Genomic DNA, 24,163 nt, shown 5'->3' on the forward strand with positions numbered 1-24,163 from the left:
GTGCCTTCAGAGTTCACTGGTTTCAGTTTAAGCGTCCATTAAACTTTCACAGTCAGTCCACCGTTGTTTTGTTTGACTTTACCGACCTGCACTGCTGTTGCGAGAGTTATCTCTCTCCAGATCACTTGTGTCACTTTGACAATGTCACAGGTCAGCATGGCTTTTACATCAGAGAGGATATGTTTACTTTAACTCCACCAGTTGTCCCATTCAAACCATTGGCTTGGCCACAAGGATCGATGTGAAGTGTTCGCTCAGACATATATAAGGACGAGTGAACTGATCGCTTTTGCTCTCGTCTCACCATGCGGGGTCTCCTCTTCCTCAGTTGCCTTGTGGCTCTGGCCAGTAAGTCTTTGTTTATTCATTCTTTTTTCTTTTTTTTACTTGTGGGTGGCTGCTGCCACTCACTCTAATAAATTATTTTTTATTATGAATTTCACTTAAATGAGTTAATTCTATATACTTTGTTTGATCAACCATAAATGCTCCTCAGTTTTCCAAAATCTGGACAAGAAGATAAAATCTTGCAACTGCGAAATTTTATGTTAAGATACATTTATAGATAACAAACCATGTGTTTTGTTTTTTTTTTTCATTTAGATATGTTGTAGCAAATTAAATATATGGTTTGAATAAACAGAATCTCATCAAAATGTTCTGATGTTGACATTCATGTTTATAAATGATTTAACTTTGACGCTCTGGTTTTGTTTTAGCATGTCAAAGTGCTCGTTATGGTGAGTCTGTTTTTTTTTTCTTGGTCATGAATTCAATGCTATGACATTAAACGTTCCCTTTGAAATTATGTAATAGGAGCATTTGATGTGGGGTTTGACTTGGTTTCTTCCTCCTAGACATTAGCTTCAGTCACAGGAAGATCTACGAGTACAAATATGACGGAATGGTCAATTTTGGACTCGGTGTGCAAAATCTCGCCGAATCCGGTGTGAAAATGATGTGCACAGTCAAGATCACCGGTTTGTCCACACAGGCGTTTGTCCTCCAGGTAAGGATGACAGATGGGTAGTGACTCAACACTCCAAACATATATTATATTGTATTATAGTTACAATAACAATTGTGTTAATACTAATAACAGCAGTGCAGGAAATTGTTTGATAGGTTGTACCTACCAAATCACTTTAGATGAGGCTAAAAAGGTAAAAGGAGATTAAAGGTTTTTCATTTTTGTAAATCCTTTTCAATCTGCAAATGTAATAGATTTTTTTTTATAAATGATTGCAGTTCAACACTGCAATTGTACTCTGAACAAACTTTATAAATTTTTTCCAGCTCACAACTGGAAGAAATGTTGCGAAAACTTCAGAGAAAGTAATCTTATACCTTTCCACCAGCACAGGAAGAGTCAATGGGCGTATGACATCGTTTAAGTTGTAGAGAAAAAGATGAAATTTGATGTGAAAACTAGAGGAGAAAAAAGCTTATTATCTGCCGTGACGAATCTTATGTTGAAGAGAACCATGTACCGAGGAGGAGATGTCCAACTCGATATCAATGTTAACAAAAGATGAAGAATTATTCCTGCCAGCAAAAAAAAAATAGATGAAGAACCAAATACACAAACTAGACAACAAGCAGCAATACCTCAGTAAAACTCTTGGTACTCAATGTGAGCCTTCCACTAATAATCCTCAGGATGTCCACTTCATAAAAGCAAGGGAACTTATTGGTTCACGGTTTCTAACATTAACCAGAATGTGGTAAACTTGTCTCAAAGGTTACTGATTTGAGCTTCGAGGAGTTCAACGGCATCCGGGGGAAAGACACCTATAACACCTCGACGAAGCTCACCCAGCGTATCGCTGCCCAGCTTTCCAAACCTTTCCTGTTCGACCACTCCAACGGACATATTGGTGACATCCATGCCTCTGCTGAGGTTTCTGACACAATCGTCAACATGGTGAGAGGGATGTTGGACCTCGTCCATGTCACCGTCAAAACCACGCAGTCGGTCTATGAACTGGAAGAGGTAAACCCCTCATGACTCTTTCTTCAGGACCCAAACCTACATGAGCCCAGCATCCTCAAATACGTCATTGATATCTGAATGTTTGATTCTATCTTAGATGGGAATCCACGGTATGTGTCAGACTAACTATGCCACTGAGGGGATCCCAGAGGGAAAAGATGTGACCGTCACTCAGGTTGTTGATGTCAGTAACTGCAAGGAGAAAGCAGAAATGTACAAGGGCATGGCCGCCACTGTGCCTGACAAATATTCCAAACAGGTTTGTTTATCACAGTGTAGTTTCATTTCGACAATTCTGAATTAAATAGCAACAAAGTCAGTTGTATTTATTTCTCTGTTTTTCTCTCTCTCTGTGTTCCTGTGTGTGTGTGTGTGTGTGTGTGTGTGTGTGTGTGTGTGTGTGTGTGTGTGTGTGTGTGTGTGTGTGTGTGTGTGTGTGTGTGTGTGTGTGTGTGTGTGTGTGTGTGTGTGTGTGTGTGTGCGTGTGTGCGTGCGTGTGTGCGTGCTTTCATCCAGAGAGGGGAGTCTGTCATTTCAACAGTGAGATATGTTTACAATGTCAAGCCAACACCGGAGGGAGGTCTTATTACCAGAGCTCAAGGCCTGGAGCAACAGCACTTCAGTCCCTTCAATGTGAAAGGCGGCAATTTCAAGATGCACGCCATGTAAGACGAGAAAATCTCTGCACATTATGCCTATCTATCCGCAATGTCTGTCTGCTCTCTGCAACGCAAATAAGATGATGCAAATGACTTCTCTCACAGGAAGGAAATTGTTTTGGTCAGTGTCACTGACGTACATACAGCTGTCACGTTTGGACCGATGACAAACAAGGGCAACATTGTTTACAAGTTTGTCTCAGCAGAAGCTTATCCCCCCATCGTCATGCAGAACCTGCAAGACCCCACAGTGAAGGTATGAATGACAGACTGCTGCAACATGACATTCACCGCAATACTTCATATTTAATACAGATGTACTAAATCTGAGATCATTAAAATGCTGAGTGGCATACAGCCATGAGATATAACCCCCCCCGATCATCTTTAAATCTTTACCCGGTTCCTCTCCTCAGGCTATTGAACTGATCAAGCGTTTGGCTCAGGCCAATAATTACCAAGTTGACAGTGCGACGACTGAGGATGCGATGAAGCTTTATCAGCTTCTGCGAATGATACCTTATGAAGGATTAGAGATTATGTGGAAGCAGTTCGAGGCAAACGAGGCTCAAAGGTAAGTGTTTGTTGAGAATATACTGAAGTAAATTCCCAGATGCCCTGCGTACTATTGGCAAATTATATTTCCTATTGAATACCATAGTATTTTTTTTTAGGATTAACTTCAGCCGCTTAATTTATTTTGATATGTTGAATGTATTTGCTTCATTGACTGACTGATATAGCAGCTTTTAAGTCAGTCCTTCCGGTTGGCCTGCTTTTGTGTTTACTTAATCTTACTTGTGATGGAGCCCTGTGCTGGGATATTTCTAATTTGCAATAAATTTGTGTCCTTTCCCACCTGCAATGACGTCACATCCTTCCCAACACACTTATTATTGGACTACATGATTAAAGCCAACCAAGAGGTCATATGATCACATTTCTTTACAGCAAAGTTCCAAGTTTTCCCACGAGTGTCTTGCTCAATACGGGTGGGGAGATTCAATTTGCTCTCGCAAATATAGATTTTGTCAAGAAAGAAGCAAGCAAGTGTGTATCTCGTGTGGATAAATACATTAGTACATGTTTCGCCACAAAATACAAGTCTCAGTTACAACTAAAAACTGATCGTTACTCAGAATTACCTTCTTTTGATTTAGTGAAATCCAGTTTTAAACCTTTTAGTCAAACTATTTTGTTGACTTTTGTCTTTTTTTTTGCCAGAGCACGGATTGTGAAACTATTAGTATCTGTGTAATTCCTGCTGCAATGCTGTCCTCTACTTTGTGGAGAGCCGATTATGGTGTTTAAGAATCACCATCACCAGAGCAAACATGCGGGGAAATACAGATGCAGAGCAACAAATTCTAACTGATCAAATCCCTGCAACATATTCCTTTTTTGTCGCCAGAAATAATAATATCCTGCAAACCTGAATTATTTATGACTCAGCCCTAATCATTTCTCTTAGTTTTTCACGTTTTCCCTTGATAAAACTAATTGCCCTCCCCCGTCGGCGAGCCATGCTGCTATCACATCCAACCAACAGTTGCCATGCGGGACTTGGAGCCTTTAACCAAAGCGGTGTGTCGCAATACATTGGTTGGAAATATGCAATCATCAGTGCAGCAAATAAACACATTAACATTCTCTTTTGGGGGGGTGGGTAGATGTTGCCGCAGTTATAAGGTCATCTATTTTGAGAAGGTTTCATTATTGGAATAACACAGGAGATTATGAATTTAATAGTTACCTTTACTGAATATCATCGTCCGGAACAATTTACTTGGGACAAAAAAGTGAAAATCCTCTATAGGTAATATTTAACCACACATTTAATTGTAGTGTTATAAAATGAACATGACCCATGGTCACCAATGAAATCTGATCCACTTCAGCTGATTGGGTAATTTAAAATAATTCTTATTCTTAGTTCAGGAAGGACTTATCATGGCACATTACCAGTGATGAATGATTTATTATCATGTGATGCACTGTGGTTAAAAGGTGATGACGGGCAGATGGTCACTTGAAATATGACCTTGTATTTCATGTTTCTAGTCATATTTCAATTTCTTTCTTCTGGTTTTGTTGAGGAATATTTTCTGTCTTACATATGGCCCAACTAACTGCTTTATCTTTCTTTGTTCACAACACTAGACGCTGGTTTTTGGACATGGTTGCTGAGGTCAACGATGACAGAATCCTAAAATTCTTAGAAGTTAGGTTTGTTGCTGGAGATATGACTGCAAATGAAGCTGTGCAAACTCTTGTTGTGGCCATCGATCATCTGCAGGCTACTCCCGAGCTGGTTGAGAAGGCTAAAGTGAGTCAGCATTAAAGATGAAGGACATAAACCGGACGAGGATGATCCTAAATTCATGTTAAAATGTCTAAAATATGTCCATCTTTCACAGAAATTCTTCGTCATGCCCTTCGCTAAATCAAATGTCTACGTGTGGCAAACTGTGGCGCTTTCCTATGGTTCTCTGGTGCACAAGCATTGTGCATATCACACACCATGCCCAGTGACGGCAGTCCAGGTAACGATCTGATGACGGCGACTCCAAAGAGCAACATCTCATCTCAGTTCTGATCACCAATATCAAGGAACCTTAACCGTGTCAGAAAATGATTCCATGTGTAAAAACACTTCACGTGTTCCACCTTTTTTACTAGCCGCTGCTTGACATGGCCCTGGAGAGTCTGAAGAACCGCAACGAGACAGAGATGGTCCTCTCTCTGAAAGCCCTGGGGAACGCAGGTCACCCAGGCAGCATTAAAACCATCATGCGCTTCCTCCCTGGAGTTGCTGCCTCCCCCGTCGATCTGCCACCTCGAGTGCAGAGTGCTGCGGTGCAGTCCATGAGACTCATAGCAGCCAGAGACCCTCAGAGTGTAAGAAAGCCGATGACGCTCAATTAACCCCGCTCAAGGCTAACTATTCATATGAATCCACTTGATTGAAATTACATGCACTACCTCCCATGCTCAAAGTGTAAATCACGTTCTTGATCAAATGAAACAGCAGAACTGCTTCTACTGAAAGGGGTGAACTCGGCTAAGGAATATTATTTGATTTCAATCATACTACTGTCCTATCTACAACATGTCCAGCTAATTGTCTTCCTGTGCTATCTGCACCGTAATGCACCTTTTAAATTCACTGACAACAATGAGTTGGTTTTAAAACAGAGCAAATACCACCAGTGGTATGGGTGGCCTATAATAGACTCTAATGCATTGTTTCAGATCCAGGAGATCACCATGGCTCTGTTCATTCAGAAGAAACTTCCCTCAGAGTTGCGGATGTTGGCCCTCATGATCCTCTTTGACACTCAGCCGTCAATGGGTGTTGTATCCACAGTGACTGCGCATCTTCAGGAGGAGAAAGACCTCCAAGTCGGCAGCTTTGCATACTCCTACTTGAAGAGCTTAGCCAGTTCCAGGACTCCAGATAATACTTTCCTGTGAGTATACCAATAAAACAGTGTTATAATGAGAGGGTGCGAAGTGAATAACACGGGGCAGTTGTAAGTTTTCCAAACATTTCATGAACAAACAAGTTGAAATCAGTCAATCGATCTCATAACGATAAATACAGAGTGTTGAAATTGACAATGGTTGATTCTGATCAACTCAAAGCATGCGCAGCTCAGTGGAGTCCCCGTAGTGTAGGGTTCAAAGTAGGGTTTTCTGTGAGCCTCTGGAGGTACATTTCCTGCTGGTTGTTTGTGCTAATGGCTAATGTCTTAGCTTTTCTGTTCTCAACTCAACCTACTTTATAGTAACAAGAGTCTGGGTTCAGGATGGCGAGTAGGCTGTTGGCTGCACTCCAACAGTGGCATATTACATCTCTGTGATTCTCTTTTGTTCCCGATGTATATTTCTAATACGGATTAAGATAACATGCATGGAAATATGTATTTACTCCGTAAAACCGAAGTTTGCTTTGAATCCTCATTTACTATGGTGAAATTTCATCACAATGTATGTTACATATGAGCTCAGCTTCTATTACATCTTTACTCAGATTTGTAGTTTTTTCTTTAATATTCAGTATTATTTTGCAGTGATAACAGTTTCATCATTAGCAGCATATAACTATCAAATTTTGAAAGTGGTGACTGTAAATCCAAGAATCTTAGAATTGCTCATGTTCTGATGTACTTTATATTGTTTCCATTGCTAATTTCTTATTTGTAATGATCTTTGCACCAGCTCGACCGCTTCCAGTTTGGCTGTCAAGATTCTTGCTCCCAAGTTTGCTCGTCTCAGCTATCGCTACAGCAAAGCAGGGCGCCTTGACTGGTTTAATGGTGTGTTCTACTGACACACACGTTTTAAGTATGTATTCTTAATTTTTAAATTTTTTTAAACCATTGTTTAACAATCAACTTGTTTCCCGTTACAGAGGACTTCTTGCTTGGTACAGCCACAGAAGTATTCCTGTTAAAAAGTGCAAACAGCCTCCTTCCCACTGAGATTGTGTCAAAAACTAAATTGTATTCCATTGGCAGGATGATGCAGCTAACAGAGGTAAAATTCATACATTCACTCTTGCACTGGTGTTTATTATATGCACCTTGAATAATACATAAATATGTATATAGATATGTAATAAATACTAGTTTTTAATATCATGTTCCAGATGGGCATTCGTGCTGATGGACTTAAGGACCTCCTGAGCGCCAGCATGCCAGGATTTAAAGGAGATTTCAGTTTTAGTGACTTCCAGGCTATTTTTAATGCGGTGAGTAGAATATACCAGAGAAAGATTTCAGATGAGAAGTTAATGTGCCAGTGCAGCCATCTGATATGTCTTCTGAACGATAGCAGCCACCGAGAATAGCCAACAAAGACACAGACACACGGCAACTCCAATCAACTTATTACATGAAGCTTTTAATGAGGTCCAATAAACATTTATGGACTGTTAATCAGAAAGTACTAGTGGTCAGTTTTCATAGGAATGAAGAGACTGTCACTGAAATATTGTATGTTTGATGTACCAGTTGAGAAAGATACTAGGCTTCTGGGTTTCATAGAAAGATTTACAGCTTAAAATGAATGGCAGTCAGTGAGAGGTAAGAGGGATACTTTTCTGCACTCAAAACTCATTGTGTGTCTCACTGACGCGAGAGTCACAATGTCTGATGGGTACAATAAAGTGCTTAGCTTCAGCACAGCCTTGAAAAGGTTTATGTTCTGTATTCTTGCGCAGTAAACGTTAGTGCCATGAACATTCAATGCAGGACATACGTTATGATAGATTCAAAAACTAGTTATAATATTTCCTTTTAACATTAATTGTGATTTGGGGAAAAATCTTGTGTCTCACTTCCACTGAGAAAAATCCTTTGGTTTGTTGCTGAAAAACATACACCACACTGCTAATGAAAGTCATGGCATACTATTCCCGACTAAGCTGTACTTCTTGACATAGCTTCACTTATCGAAATTCAGTCGGAACATCTATACAAATAAATGTGCAATTGTAAATGTTTCAGCCAAATGGGATTTGATGCATATGTTCCTTTGTGCCATTCATCATTATTATTGTTCTGTGATTCTGTAATCTCAGGTCCAAAACTGGGAATCTCGTCCCAATGACAAGCCAATCATTTCTGCCTTTTCACGTGTCTCTGGACAAGAGTGGTTCTTCACCGATATCAGCAAAGAATTCATCCTCGACATGATCATGGTGAGAGAACAACTAAACAAACAATTCAAATTCCACAAATATGTATACTTAAATGAAAGCTACTCTTCACAAAGCACATAATCTCTTGCTCTGTAAACCGTTAACCGATGGAATTCTTTCTTATAGAAGAGACTTTTGGAATTCCCTGTTATCAGGGTATATTTTCAGAATAACTAAAAAAAAAAAAAAAGAAATCTTCAATTGATTCAAAATGGTGCAGTAAGCGTATTGATGGAAACTAGCAGGAGCGATCACTTCACTCCAATATTAGCTTCTCTTCATTGGCTTCCCGTTAAATCTAGAATCGAATTTAAGCTCCTTTCTTTTTCCACTTATAAAGCTCTTAACAACCAGGCTCCATCATATCTTAAAGAACTGTTAGAGCCATATTACCCCAGCAGAAGACTTTGTTCTCAGAGTGCTGCCAAAGATTTAATAAAAGTAGAATGGGAGGCAGAGCTTTCAGGGTTCAGGCTCCTCTCATGTGGAACCAGCTCCCAGTTTCAGTTAAGAAGGCTGACACAGTCTTTACTTTTAATGTTAGGCTGAGGATTTTTTCATTTAGTAAAGCTTACATTTAGAGTTGGTTCAGGCCACCCTGGACCGTTTTCTCATTAAGCTGCTATAGGTTTAGACTTTTGGGAGACTTTTAATGAACTTTTAATGGAAAAGCAGGTTTCTACCTGTTAAAAGCAAGTTTTTTTTCCATTCCACCGTCTCCCATTCTTGCTCAAGTGGAATTGGGTTTATTTTTCTCTGTAAAAGCACCTTGAGAGGAATGTGTTTTATTTGGTTTTTATATCAACTGAATTAAATTTAACAGAATTGAATCCTGCATGTTACTTTTCTGTGTCGTTGTGTTGTGTAGGCCATCGGGTCTCCTGAGAGAAAAGACAGTCTTCTGTGGAGTGCAATTGAACATTTGCAGAAGGGATTTTCATGGCGCTGGACCAAGCCGTTCCTGAACTTTGAGGCTCGTTACTTTCAGGCAACCATCATGGGTTTCCCACTTGAAATAAGCAAATACTATCATGCAGTCAGTGCAATCTCAGTTGATGGTGAGACATCAGAACCTGCAGCAGACACCCACATTTTGAATTCAGTGTGTTTGTCAATTTATTTGTATTTCTTCCACAGCTAAAGCTTCTTTTAATCCAGCATTGACTGGACAGCTTGGACAGCTCTTGAGGTCTGAGGTTACTGTAGACACTCAAGGTTTTGTAGGGTAAGCTCTTTAGACGTTGGTCCACGTGATGGAAGGTAATGTAATTTGATGCCTCTAATCTATCCTCTATTTCTCTTTTGTAGTTTCACCAAGGATCTTTGGATCTTCTTTGGAATCAATACTGAGCTCTTCCAGAGTGGATCTGAATTCAAGACCAAGATGCCTTTCTCCCTCCCATGGAAGTTTTCTGCCAAAGCCAATGTTGGCCAAATGAAGTTTGAGGTTGACTTCCCCGCTTGCAAAAAGGAGATTGAATTGTTCTCAGTCAGGTGTGTGATAGAAGAGTTTTTTTCCCGCCCTGATTTTGAAGCCACGTCTTGCAATGTCAACTGAACTATGGGATGGTTTTTCAAAGTAGATCTTAAAATGTCTGCAGTTCTGTTCAACCTAAGACTATTTGTTTTCAATTGCAATTTGCATTACAAGCTAAAACAATGGTCACGCAGGTTACTGTACACCAAGGATTCTATATCAATTTGTTATCACAAATCTCCTCTCACCTCTGTGTTTGTCAAATCTTTTCTTTTCAATCAACAGGTCCAACGTCTATGCAGTCTCCAGGAATATTGAAGAGTTAGATGCAGCTATTATGACACCCATGATGTCCAGCACAGTGAAGGATGTTGCCCAAACTTTAGAGACTCTTGGAGAAGAAGCGGTATTATCAATATTTCTGAAACATTTTTGTTTTGACAAACTATCTTTCACTTTGGAGCAGATCCATATACTTGTGACTTTTGTCCTCAAACCAATCTAGTATCCAAACTTCTGGCAACCACAAGCTAAGATGTGTGCTGAGAGTAACATTTATGGACTGGGTCTCTGTGTGGATTCTGAGCTGAGAAGGCAATATTATCACAAGGAGTACCCGCTGTACTATTTCCTGGGATACACCTACATGGCACTCAAGTTAACCCCAGGTAAGCACAAGACACCATTGAAGTTCAAACATACTATTAATCTCAAAGGGACTGTTCAACTGAGCATAAGACACATTGAAAATGTTAGATTAGTGCTTAGTTTGTGAGAAGTAAACATAGGTTTTCATTTGTGACGTCAAAGTTATGTCCATTCATTCTTCTAACTTAATGTGTTTCACTGCTTCTCTGGAAGATTTGAAAGCACGGTTCATAATTTTTAATGTTGTGACAAAGAGGTTGCTGGATTAGGTCACACACATACCCACTACTCACAAAAACACACTTACTCACTCCCATAAATACTTTGTTTCCCCTTTATTTATAGTAGAAATACTTTAATTTTCTATTTTGCTATATTTCCTTTAATCTTAAAAGATTTTCATTCCACTTGTTTTTCCTATATTTCCTTGTCCTTCAAGTTTTAATGTTCCTGATTTTTAGAATCGGGTCCTTTTTTACATTTAAAATAAATCTACTTATTTGACTTTTTTTAAAGGTCTTTTCAATTAGGGTTTATTGCACTTAATTCCTATAATCTGATTATTGCTTTTGTAAAATTCTTTATGCTTCCTTTCATTCTTATTCTTGTTTTAGTAGTTGTTTTTTTTAGTTTCTATTTACTTTATCAAATTATTTCTTATCAATTGACAGTGAAGCACTTTGAATTATATTGACCTGCATGAACATTGCTGGATAGATCAAGTTTGGCTTATTAATTTGTTCTCTCACTAAAGGTTTTTTTTTTTTAATCTTCCATCCTTAGAATAGGAACATGCAAAGAAACCCATCAGTTTTCTTCTAATTGATTACTGAATAAATACATTGTCTAGTGTTCACTCAAAAACACAGAAAAGCCACATGTATTTCATTGCACAGACGTTGATGTTAATGTATTTAATTTATTGCTAATGTGACCTGTGCATTTTTTTGTTTTGTTTGTTTTTTTAATCAGCCCAGGCAATTGCTCCAGTTGACAAAATCCACTTTGAGGTGAACGCCGGGACCAGCCAACAGCCAACATCTCCAAAGCAGCTGCTTGATACACTGAGGAAGATGTCCAGGGTATTTGGCCACTCCAGCATTGTTATTATGATGGCATCTGTTCCCTCCTTTCATCCATTCAAACTGTCCTGTTTCCAAACTGTGTTTACAGGAAGCTTTTGAGCGAGCACAACAGACCTCACAATCTGCAAGCGCCGAAGAATATGAAACTGCTCGTCCTAACATTGTAATGGAAGTATAACAAACATCATTAACAGAGTGACTAAAATGTGTTGAACTTTAAAAAAAAAAAAAAGGCTGGTTGCTCTAAGCTACCTCATCGCAATGTGTTTTTAATTCATGACCCCAGCTACTCTTGTCGAGAATTCATAGCTGTTAGTATGCGTCAAACTCTTTGTTCAAAGTAGTGGTCGAGTGACACACGAAAATACTGCTTTTTTTACTTTGCAAAAGTTATTTAGCTCCGTCCCCAGCATAATATGACATCTACTAACCACCAGATTTCACAAGCAGCCACACCAATACTCACTTGACCAGGAGTTCTTATAGCTTCAGACGGCACAAGATATTCTGCTCATCTCAAAGTTAAATTGCTGGCGTTTTGTCTCATTCCTTAGGCCATGAACTCAACATCTGAAGCCTTGTTCAATATCAAAGCCTTTGCCTCAAGCGGCAACCAGAACGAGCAGGGCTACGACGCATCTGTGTACTATACACCTGAAGCAAACGTCAGAAATGGACAACTGATTGTGTCCCAAGTTGGCAAAGACATCAACTGGAAGATGTGTGTCGACGCTAGTCTGGATGCTGAGGCAACAGCAAAGGTATATGCAAAAAAAAAAAAAAAAAAAAAAAAAAAAAAGATGTATCTTGATGTACAAACTGTCCTGGAATTGACAATACTGGTTTCAACTTTTGACTTTTTGATTTACACCAAAAAGAGCCAGTATAGTTAATAGAAGCAGACCTATATTCTCAGTTGCTGGACAGCAGCTGTTTATGTGGTAAGCATATATCTGTGAGTGTGCGCGCCTTGGCGTTTATAAAAGTTCAGATAACTAAAACTCAATCTTCGTTTCTTTGTAGCTAAAAATAACAACCTGAAAGGAAATGTGTGATAGTGCCATGAAATTTGGTTTAGAGAAATGGAGGGTTTTTGAACTCATAATCTTTTGTGATTCAGGCACACGTCAGATGGGGAGCTGAATGTCAGTCCTATCAAATGTCAATGACCGCTGCTGCCTCCAATCCACGTGACGCCAAGCCAGCACTCAAAGCCAAAGTACACTGGACCCAGATCCCAGATGACATGACAGAGATTGGCACAAGGTGAGCCAGTCCGGATTGGAGAAAGAACAAGGTGGCATAATAAGGAGGAGCCATGTGCACAGCTCCGACACACAATGGTTTCTTTTGATGAGGAAGATACCTTTTTTTTTTTCTCGCAGAGTTGAAAGGTACATCCCAGGCTTGGCTTTCTCTATGGGCTTCTACCAGCAGCAAGAGAAAAATCCCAAGCAGGAAGTTTCCGCATCTATCGCAGCCTCCTCTGCAGACAGTATTGATGTGAAGATTAAATTACCAAAGGTATGACAGGAAGTTTAAACCATAATCTTTCTTCGCAAAACTTCAGGATGAATATTTGCCATGTAACATGAGTGTCCCTTCTTTCCCGTGTCGACATCAGTATACAGTTTACCGCCAGGCTATTCCATTTCCAGTGGAACCTGCCAATTTCTACAGCATGAGGAACGAGACAATTGAGGGATTTGGACAAGCATGAAAAAAATGTAAGCAACTGAACACACATTTTGATGAAGTTTGATTGAGTGTTTACAGCCATCGTCTTCTTGAAGTAATTTTGTGTGTTTGCATATATATCCCCTTTGTGTCTGGGTGGCAGTTGATTATTTTGACATTCTTCTCTGCAAAGCAGATGAACAAAGAATAAGCGAGACATGTTTTTTTCTTTTTTCCTCTTCTATTTTTTTTTTTTCTCATTGCATAATATGTTTTTATCTTGCAAAAGGAAGGAAAATCTCAGAGCCCAGATGGGAGCCAGATGCCTCTTCATCAAAACCACAGTGATCAAGGCAAGGGTCATAAAAGATGTATCGCAGATCCATCTGATGTCACCAGTTTGGAAATAGTCTGTCATGGTGCTGATTTAATCATTTGAGAGCATGTTAATATTGGAATAAAGTAGTGAAAGAAAATGCACATCACCTCATGCCTGTGAGTCAGTTCATCCAACTGGATTTTTCAAAACCTGTCATCTTTCAACTGTCAACCGTTTTAACTCGGTCACAATACGTTTTGCGGCATCAAACGATGATTCCATCAACCCATCTCTGATACTCCTTTATAATGCGGGATTGTGGCCCACGAGAGCTACGTAAACTAAGGGTGTGGGTGTGTTACACACTGGACATACCACCAGCCAACACAAATCACAATGTTAAGTATTTCATAACAAAATATACAAAGATTACATTCAGGTGCTACATATAGATGGATTATACTGATTGAGGCATCATCTGAGCGAACTGTTAACTAGAAGAGGAACTCGGTAGAGCACCGACCTTTGCCAACACTACATTTGTTTACTGAACAGAGTGAGCATCACTACCATGTTGGCCGTTGAAATTTGAAGATTTCATAAGAACAATATGTCCAATAACATGTTCAGCACTTTCTAAATGGTCGATTTTATGCCATGTGTGTATGAAGAAAGAGTGAGTTTTGAGGTTGAAGGAGGAATATTATTAAGAGTTATGGTTCTTTTTTTAGTATATATATTTATATGTAAAATACTTTAAACTTAGTCACATTTATTTTACAATAATCATCAAATGAATCTCGATTGTCCCAACGTTTTGGGAATTTGAGTCGTACAACACAATTTCCAAATCTAATTTCCCTGGTAGTATGTCAAAGTATGAGTTGAATCTGCACAAAACAAAGACCAAATGGTTGGCGCGTTCGTCTGGTCTCCTAGCCAGTTTGGCAAATACTTGGTCTTTGTTTGGAAGGTCGTCGTTTAGTCTGAATATCCCAAATATTAACTTTCACAATACTGAAAGCAGCGTGTAAATTATGGAGTCAATTATCTGGATCAAAAATGTTTTGGAGCGTTTTGGCTGAAAGATAGCAATGTTTACCAGGTCTGGACAACCTGCTCTGTTTGTTTGGTCAACTGACCCAACACGACTGTTTGCAGATATGAGAACGCGATGACACAATAAATGCCCCTAAAGTTCATTGCCCTTGACACATTGTCCAATTTATTTAAAAAAATAAATAAAACGTTGTGGACATTTTAAGAACATCTCGAAGGAGCACTGTGGTTTGTGATTCAATTTAATCTGATGAACATTAATTAGCACCAAACTGGGCTCATCCCAAATTTCAACTTTGAGTCGCAACAAATGGGACATGTCATGAGCCAAAAATAATGATTGCATCCTAACCAAAGACTGATTGTCCTAACCACTCCCGGCTCAGCTCCCTGCCTGCCTACTCTGATTTAGCCAGATGGTGCTGAATTGCAGGGAAAAGGCATAGCCATCAAATGCCGAACAAAATGAGCACAATTATAATGGCACCATTATGTTCTATTTACATCTCTAAATATCCTGCAGGCTCGCAAATGTCCGTTTACAAGCTGATTGCAAATCTGTTGTGCCCATGTCCGGGTCCACATCAACTCCTGTTGTCAAGGAGATCGGGTCGTGCCGACCTTGTGTTCACACGACTTCACCAGTTGACATCAGCGAGTTAGAAAGCATTTCAGAGTGAGTGATCAGGTCATTTGTGGGAGGTAGTATTGGCCATCCCCTCCTTTTAACTGCTGCTCACCCTGTAATTATGGCATGCCTCATTAGGCAGACTATACCAGCCCAGCTAAGAGCCATTTGAGAATGGCTGATAATAAACCCATGGCCTCAGACATTTTAGTTCGATTGTACCATTGCGTTTTGTGTTCAATAGGGAGACTTTTCTGAAGGTAGAGAAAGGCAGTAAATCTTTTATGTCATTATAGCCACACAAAATGACCAGGACCATTTTTTTTTTTTTTTTAATTGATACTGTACTTCAAGAACACTAAAACAAAATTTGGATGCAAATAATTTCTTCTATAAAAGGATGAAAAATGTTGAAATCGTCGAACTGACATCAGTGACCACAGACCCGTGGTGCTGCATGTGCCCGTGTGATGTAGTGTGAGCACTAGAGGACAGTGTTTACCAAATATTAAAATATGCCTGCTGCAGAGCAAAGAGCCTGGGTCCAATATTTGTTCAGTCCCCAGAAAAGGGCTACACTGTGAATGTTGACATTTTTAGGACGAGTAAATAGAACTTGGCACATTCAAAGTGCTCCTGCAACAGTCTGGTTTCAAAGAAAGGACACATTGATCCTACTTTTTCATTAAAAATACAAAAGTGTCTGTCATTGCTGTTCTTTCCAGTAACACAATTACAAACTGTGTTAACCACATGTCTTTTGAAAGAATGATGATAGAGATTTTTTTACTCATGAAGTAATAATTACACTCCAGGGTTCAAGGGAATTGCACATTTCTGTAAAAACTATGTACAGGGAGCCAAATTGTCACAAAGCTTAATCATATCTCTCACATCTTAGTGGATACAGATTCCGTAGACATAGTGATTACTGATTCCAGGTGAAGAGGAGCTTTTCCATGAACCCACATGATCTCACCAGCTCCCCTAATAATTCAGAGTACACACACACACACACACACACACACACACACACACACACACACACACACACACACACACACACACACACACGCACGCACACGCACACGCACACACACACAAACACACACCCACACAACCACACAAAACAAAAACAAAAACAAAAAAAACCCAGGATGGTAGGCAGGGAGAGATGTGAGTGGGTGAGACTGGTTATATCACTGACATTATCAAGTGGGCACACCTTGTCACAGACTTCACGTCCGCGGCACCTCCAGAGGGCTCAATAGCCGCCATGCTTCCTGCTGCTACACTTTCAGTCATCTCACAACGTGTCACCACATAATTTCACCCTCAGCCTCACCAAATGAGACTGTTGCCATCTTTTCTGACATTATTATGAAATCGTGCTGCTTTGCACGGGAGAAGTTGCACCATGCTTTCAGGGAAAGATTTGAAAGCAAATTTATTTTTAGATTTGACTCTTAAGAAGCTCGACGGTGCGCAGTGACTTAATGGAAACATCACCGTCATCTTAACAGTTTATGATGACAATAACAAGAAATCTTAGACCGCTGTGTCGGTCTTATATGGAGTGCAATATCTCGGATTGTTATTGCTATAATTTGGAGTCGCAGCAGTGGTTGCAGGCTCTCTGGGGCTTTTGTACAAACAGAACTGGCAACTGAGGTCAGCTTGCTAAAAGCGACATTTTCACACTAAAGGCTTTGAGAGCCTCATCCTGGTCTGAACCACCGAGGCTGAATTTTCGGGTTGATAGCGATGCATTAAGGGTGCTATATAGCGGGAATGATTCCAATCCAAAGACTGAATATTAAGCTCCTACCACAGTCAGCAACGAGCAGTGTTCTCTCTGTTAATATTTATGTAGTTGTTTGAGTTTGGTTGAGTTCATCATTCAGCCATCCATATATTTTCTACACCCACTTTCTTCAGCTGTGAACTGAAGGGATGTTCACTTCCCACAGTGCATACTTACAACATCTTACTAATTGAACAGTCGCCGTTGGACACCACACAAGAAAGATATTCTTTTCAGACGATGATATCCTTTCCCATCTGATAGCAAATAAAAGCTAAGCTGGTATCACTCATACTGATGCAACTGGAATAGATGTTTTTCCCTCAAAGGTTACAGGTTCATTTAGATCAGTGGCCTGCACTACGACCTGTGATAAACATACCCGGGATATCTCTCTGTTACCTGGTTTGACTTACCCAGACATCGGTGAACTGATAAGCATTAACACGAAGCATCTTATAAACTCGTGTTTCTTTTTTTTCCATTTTAGTGACAGCTGATGTGCTCATTTTGTGAGAATGTAAACAAATAGCATGGTCAAGCATCCTTGTCAATTACTCTCCCAAGTGCTTTCCTTCTGTAAACGAATAATTATGCAATATGCATATTCAAAGAGATGTCATACCTTTCTATTATTTCAATTTGCAAGGGTTTTGTCTCCTTCAAGTGTTTCAGCCGGCACTGTAAAATGTATTAGTCTGTCTGTGATAATGCATGAATGGCTTCTGAATCCTTTCTAGAGGTAACGCATACAAAGGCAATTTTACTGAGGCAGCTTTAGCTTCTGTAATATTTTAGGATTATCCTCAGCTATCCAGAAAGTAGATCACAAATCCATAATTCCTGCCAGCGGCTCCTTGCCATTGAGAGGCATGGTGCTCAGAACCCGAATAAGTCAGCTGTAACCTCAACACAGCATTTCCAGTGTGTGTCCTCAAGTGTGGGAGCAGGGGTGAGGCGGCCGGCGTGGTGTGTCAAATTGACTGATCGAGTGACACCGGTAAGCAGCCACTCACACAAAGAACATCACAGAAACACAATCTGTGGGCTCAAATGGTGACTTCAGACCTCTATCTACCTCTTCACCTCCGCATGCAGCTACACGGTGTTGTACAAGCATGAATAATGTAAAGCATCTTTGTTAAACAGTGGTTTTGGTGCTGTGCTAAGTCCCCTTTTGTCAGCAGGGATCGACTCAAGCACCTTGCAACCATAACTTTGATTCAGTGGGAACGGAATATGGAATAGCTGTGATGAGGATTAAAACTTGTAATATGCCGTAGTATCCTATTTGCAGACTGTTTTAATTCAGTCCTTCTGTTCTCGTGAAAACTAGCAGCCAGCGCAGCAGCCAGTGTTTTCCTGAAGAAGAGCGCAATGTGCCTCACAGCTGTATAATTTCCACAGGAAATTGTAGAGACCAACCAGTACATATAAACAAGGTTCAAAATTGGTGGGAAAAAAAAACCCTGAAATAAGTAAAACAAACAAATAGATATACCGTGAAAAGCGTATGATTTTGTAACTTTGTGGTGGCATACAAATTATAGTGACCAATCTACGGTCAGTGTTTAAAGATATAAAATATATTAAAATAGATAGCATTGATCCTTCTCTGTTCGTCAACATATCTGCAACGCGGCAAACATTTGGCTTTCATTATCTTGTTCTCTGAGTTCATAACATCCGCAGACTCAGAAAAAAAACACATAAATCCAAATACTGTTTATAAAAATAACCATAAATAACATAACATTTTTGATTCTATTTCCAATCAAGGTGGACTGAAGGCTGCATCTGCTCCTCTAAACATGCATGGCACATTGGAGCCATTGTGCCTGTCGTATTCATGAGTTAAGAGATTTCCCAAGTGGGCTTGCCTTGTTTATTGTGCCATGCTGTGCAACATGCATTCATGGCACTAACAGGAGCGATTTCCTTCACATTCAGAGCTGATTGGATAAACATTAACTTGGCAGGCAATGGATAATTGTTTGATCCCCTCCACACAATAATTCTGTCTGACAGCACAGCAGGAAAAACACATCAATTCTTCAAGCATCGATTGCTGTTACAAGTGCTTGTCTTGTATGTGCGGGTTTTTGTTTTGTTTTTGTTTACAGATGAAGACAATGCTATACGATTAAACTCACCTTTGTCACTTGTTTATGTAATATAACCCCCGTTGGAGTCATTCTATTTTATTTTATTTTTTTTAAATGTTTTTGTTTTGTTTTGTTGACTGTAAAGTTACCAGCAGGGGGCACTGTTGATCCTAGCTGTGACGCAAGGAGCTCTTTATAATCTATTTTTACTTCATGTGAAAATTTAATGTCAGCATGCAGATCAGTGCCATTCTTCTGTTCCACTCGTTTGACCCAGAAATTTAGATACCCACAATAGAGCAAGTGTCGCAGAATGATCAAATTTGAATGATCCTTCAAAAGATTCTTCATCAATCTGTATGTCTTTTTCTTTCTGAAAGAATGTATTTTAACTGACCAAGTGAGTTACCCTTGACAATCTTAAAAAAAAATAAAAAAATAAGAAAATAATAAAAATAGACTCAATGGAACACTCAGAGAGGAGAAAGTGTAAAACATGATAACTTGAGGTATCCTTCCCATGTGAAACTGTGAAGCTGCTGATAGATCCTAGAAGACAGGCAGGAACAGACGAGCTCTGGGAGAGCACTGGTGAAGTAGCTTTAAGCATTCACCAGCCAGGACAACAGCCATTTTTCATGTGGAAGTCCTATAGGCTCTGTATCCATTGTCAAAGAGCTGATCCTCGTGACTGTGAAAATCTGTCGCCATGGTAACCGCACAGTTTATCAAAGTTCATAGGCAACGAGAGTCGACGGATGGTATGCATGGACACACACACACACACGCGCACACACACACACACACACACACACACACACACACACACACACACACACACACACACACACACACACACACACACACACACACACACACACACACACACACACACACACACACACACACACACACACACACACACACACACACACACACACACACACACACACACACACACACACACACACACACACACACACACACACACACACACACACACACACACACACACACACACACACACACACACACACACACACACACACACACACACACACACACACACACACACACACACACACACACACACACACACACACACACACACACACACACACACACACACACACACACACACACACACACACACACACACACGTTTTCACATCTTCCAGGGACATTGGATTGACTTACATTATTTTCTACTAATTTGCTGGAATCTCACTCGCTTCTACTTGCCTGACTTCAGCCTCAACCCTCATCTGAGCTGAACCTTAACCATCAACCAACCTAAAACATGTCCTTACATTAAAGAAAACATATAGTTTTTCTAAAAGAAAACTCAAATCTTGATTCCCAAAAGTCCCCACAACATCGATGGCTGAACACACTTCTGCAGCGCCGATAAATACATATCGGTGAACGCGTGACGAAGTCCACAATAACATGGAAAAGTGCATTCACAGATAAAACGATAGTGAAATAAAATCCCTGAGCAGAGCACACTATGATTTACAATGACTGGTTTGCTTGATATACTTTCTTTTTTTTAATCTCTCAGCAGCTTGAGATGTTATGTGAAAACATACCCATACGCGCTCAGTGCTATAGGTAATTGTATCAGGCAGCTTATTCTGTAGTTAGTAAACATATACATACTCACGCTAGCAGGTGGCAAGACGACAGGGTGATTAGAGATTAGCTGCATGACTGGAGGCTTGCCGGTTTGATCCCTGCAAAGACCAGGATATACACAGTGTATTACACTGATGCTGGGACTCATTCAAGCATATCATAACAAGATACAATTAGGAGTGTCTTAAAACAGGAGAAGCTCTCCAATCAGATCCATGTGTTTTCATTTATAAATGCAACCAATTAGACCTTGTTGTTTGATACAATTCAGCATTGCTGGTATTACAATTAAAGCAAAATATTGTGTCACCGTTACCTTGGAAAATGTTTTCTGGCAAAATACCGGTAACAGTAATAAAGTGATGGCGAATGGACGGCATACTGGAATAATTTGGCGAATAGTTCAGGGATATCCCCTCCCTGCAAAGAATGTGTTGTCAGTCTCTGTTGTCTGTATGTAAAAAAAAAGAAAAAGCTTCAACTACACTGCAGACAAGAGGAACGTCAGAAATGAATTGTCAAAATTTGAATCTTTGCAAAATAGATACAAGTCTTTTGCATTTGTAAGCATCATTCCCCTGTCTGGAATATATTTTCAAACAAACACAAACAAAAGACATTAAACAATCTGAATTGGTAACAGAACAGAATTCAAGAATGTGCTGGGATGTGGAGACAGAAAACCAGGCTCTATCCCAACTTCAACCTCTGACTCCGCCACTGCATTTGAGAAGCGACATTTTATTCAAAATACTTGAAGAGAATTTGAAAAGACTCAATTGTAGAGGGACAATTCACCGGTAACTTTGGAAGTTGGTGGTTGGTATTTGGTTAAAATAAACCAGTTACAAATGCAAGACAGCGCTGTAATATTTTGTCAATGATTTGTCCTGTCATGACCCCTGATGCTAACAGCCATTACAATCATTTCGACAAGGGGAACACATATGAGCCTCGTCAATCCATTAACCAACAGAACCTACATGGTCGTAAACTTATAGAAAACAGATCTAATTATAGTCTGATAGTTGATCCTCTTCCATCTCGTCCACCATTTCCTGCAATTGCATATCCAATGGTTTGTCGTACGGAAATTCAAAACCAGTTTTGAATTACAAGTATTTTGTTGCACATGCTGTGGTGGTTAAATCTGCCACTCTTCCACTGTGATATTTCCTTTCAGGCTTTTCTTTTTTTTTGCTACCGGACGAGCTTTAGCTGGTTGTCTGGCTAAGAAACCTGCAGTTTAGTGTAGTAGTGAATGCACATATGTCCTGAGTTTATAACGATCACAGTTTTAGACCTTACACAATGCGTTCTCCAAAATAAATTACATATAGCAGTAGCTTGTTATATGTCCATGTCATTACAAAAAAAAAAAAATTACAAAATGATAAACATAACAAATACAGTCTTGACTACTGACTTCATCTTCCTTCACAGTGAACACAGCCAATGGAGTGAGAGTGTCACTCAGAAAAACACTGTCAAGCATAGATTTTGAAACCTGCGTACGCTGTTCACCATTTTTCCGAGAAGGTTTTCAGAACAAACAATATCGTTTCCTATCTCAGTGAGTCTTGAGTGAGTCAATAGAAGGCAAAATGATGGTGCTTGTTGGCAGGCAGAGTATAAGTCATGAAATGCTTGTAAATTGTACTGCAGCAGTTTGTTTTTTTTTCTTGGTAAGAGCATAGTGTAATGTTTGGAACTGTATTTTCTTCACCTTTTTATGGAAACCAGCTTACAAAAAGGATGCATACCATGTTAGACCTGTGGTTTACATTTTAGAAACAGTCAGATTTCTGATATTATCCTCCTATGGCACTCACTGAGACCTTAAAGATCTTTCTGTTTTTACTTTTCTTAACAAGTTCTCACTCATTAACCACCTTGTTGAACCAAACCAAACTGTAACATTACAACAATGAAAATCATCATCATAGTAACAGTAAATGTAAGTCAGAAAGGTTGAGGCCCAGGTTGTAGAGAAGGGTGCCCTCCGATCCCCAAAGTTAGCAGGTTCATCCTAATTTCTGCATGCCAAGTTGTCATTGAATAAGATATTAATTTCCTGGATGAGGATGCTGATCTGCACGGTGGTTGGCATGCGGCAGGTCTGCTGTCCGGCTTGTGTCATCTAAACAAAACGACTAAAGTGAGAGCAAAGTACCACTTGACACAACGAGGAGACAGGTTGTACCACCTCTTTGGAGTTAGCTGTAAACATAGATGCCAAGACATCGGACAAAAACACAAAACGGCGCCCTGTCATATACAAATTTAACATCTACCTTCGAGGCAGCCTTGCCCAAGTTTGAGTTTACAGTAAAGAAAAAACGTGGTGAAATCAGGTGACGGTGATGACCTACACTAGTTTGGTCAGCTATTGCATGATGTACCAACAGGCTGCTTTTCTTCAACAGTTCAGCTTCAACAGTTTTCTACCCTGGTAGTGGCAAAGCAGAACAGGCTCCATCAATGTGGTAAATGATAGTTTTCATTGTAGTTATCATTTAGAGATTATCTATCATCATAATTTTTCCCCTGGATTACATCTATGAAAGATGCACCAAGGTAGTCCAATGAAGTCAAACCCACTCTGACAAACAAAAATACCAAACACAGAAAGGCAGGAGCTATAACACGATTGATCAGTCACCCCTCAGTCAGAAAAGTTGTAGAAAAAGGATTGGCAATGGATTTGACCTAATTGCAGCATTTGTAGAGGTCCTTTGGATGGCAACGTTGATCTGTTAGTTGGACCACAACTTTGCTCCAGCCTGGTCGACAACCTCAGCATCTTAATAAACTGCATCTATTTATGTCCAGGCCTCATGACTGTTTTGATGAACCAGCTGTATTGTGCAAATAACCTAAAAAATACTATAGGTAGCCCAGTGCGTCAGTTGTGCTTTGCTCTGTTCTTGTTTGGGTTTAATTACTTTATCTTGACAGGTGAAATATCTCTCCGCAGCTGCATCTTTCGCCTGTATCTTTCATTTTGGGGTTTTTCTAACTTGAGGTTATGGGGGCATGACTGATAGACTGATGTCCTCTTTTGCCATGTCCTTTCTTTAAGAAAATCACAATCAGAAGAACCATGTCTTTAATCTAGATAACCATGTATTTAAAATGAGTAGTGTTTGAACAAAATACGACATCTTGTTGTTTCCTGTAACATAAGTTTCATGAATTTCAAGTATCACTTTTAGTATTGCACTGTGACGACACTTGAGACTTAAAAGTCACGCTTTATATTTAAGTAAGTAACGCGATGCCACACACACATCTATTGTAAGGCAAAGTAGAGTCTTACCTGAAGCAAAACACAGTTTGAAAGCTTAAATTTTTACTCTTGTTACCA

General features: G+C 39.7%; 1 protein-coding gene across 1 annotated transcript; it reads left to right on the forward strand.

Moving 5' to 3' along the window:
- Positions 1-305: 305 nt before the first annotated feature.
- On the forward strand, positions 306-13,665 carry vtg3 (vitellogenin 3, phosvitinless; the record flags this gene model as incomplete). Its single annotated transcript, XM_080473096.1, has 26 exons — positions 306-348; positions 858-1,009; positions 1,742-1,993; positions 2,091-2,252; positions 2,510-2,658; positions 2,758-2,908; positions 3,069-3,226; positions 4,813-4,978; positions 5,070-5,195; positions 5,332-5,550; positions 5,905-6,122; positions 6,874-6,971; positions 7,067-7,191; positions 7,304-7,405; positions 8,237-8,356; positions 9,225-9,414; positions 9,494-9,545; positions 9,665-9,850; positions 10,119-10,239; positions 10,339-10,501; positions 11,454-11,563; positions 12,121-12,327; positions 12,687-12,832; positions 12,952-13,090; positions 13,191-13,293; positions 13,533-13,665. 25 exons carry the CDS (start codon positions 306-308, stop codon positions 13,284-13,286), a joined length of 3,651 nt encoding a protein of 1,216 aa, XP_080329222.1. The 3' UTR covers positions 13,287-13,293; positions 13,533-13,665.
- Positions 13,666-24,163: the final 10,498 nt, after the last annotated feature.

This window comes from Lipophrys pholis (assembly GCF_963383615.2).
Source record: "Lipophrys pholis genome assembly, chromosome: 10".
Taxonomy (NCBI): Eukaryota; Metazoa; Chordata; class Actinopteri; order Blenniiformes; family Blenniidae; genus Lipophrys; species Lipophrys pholis.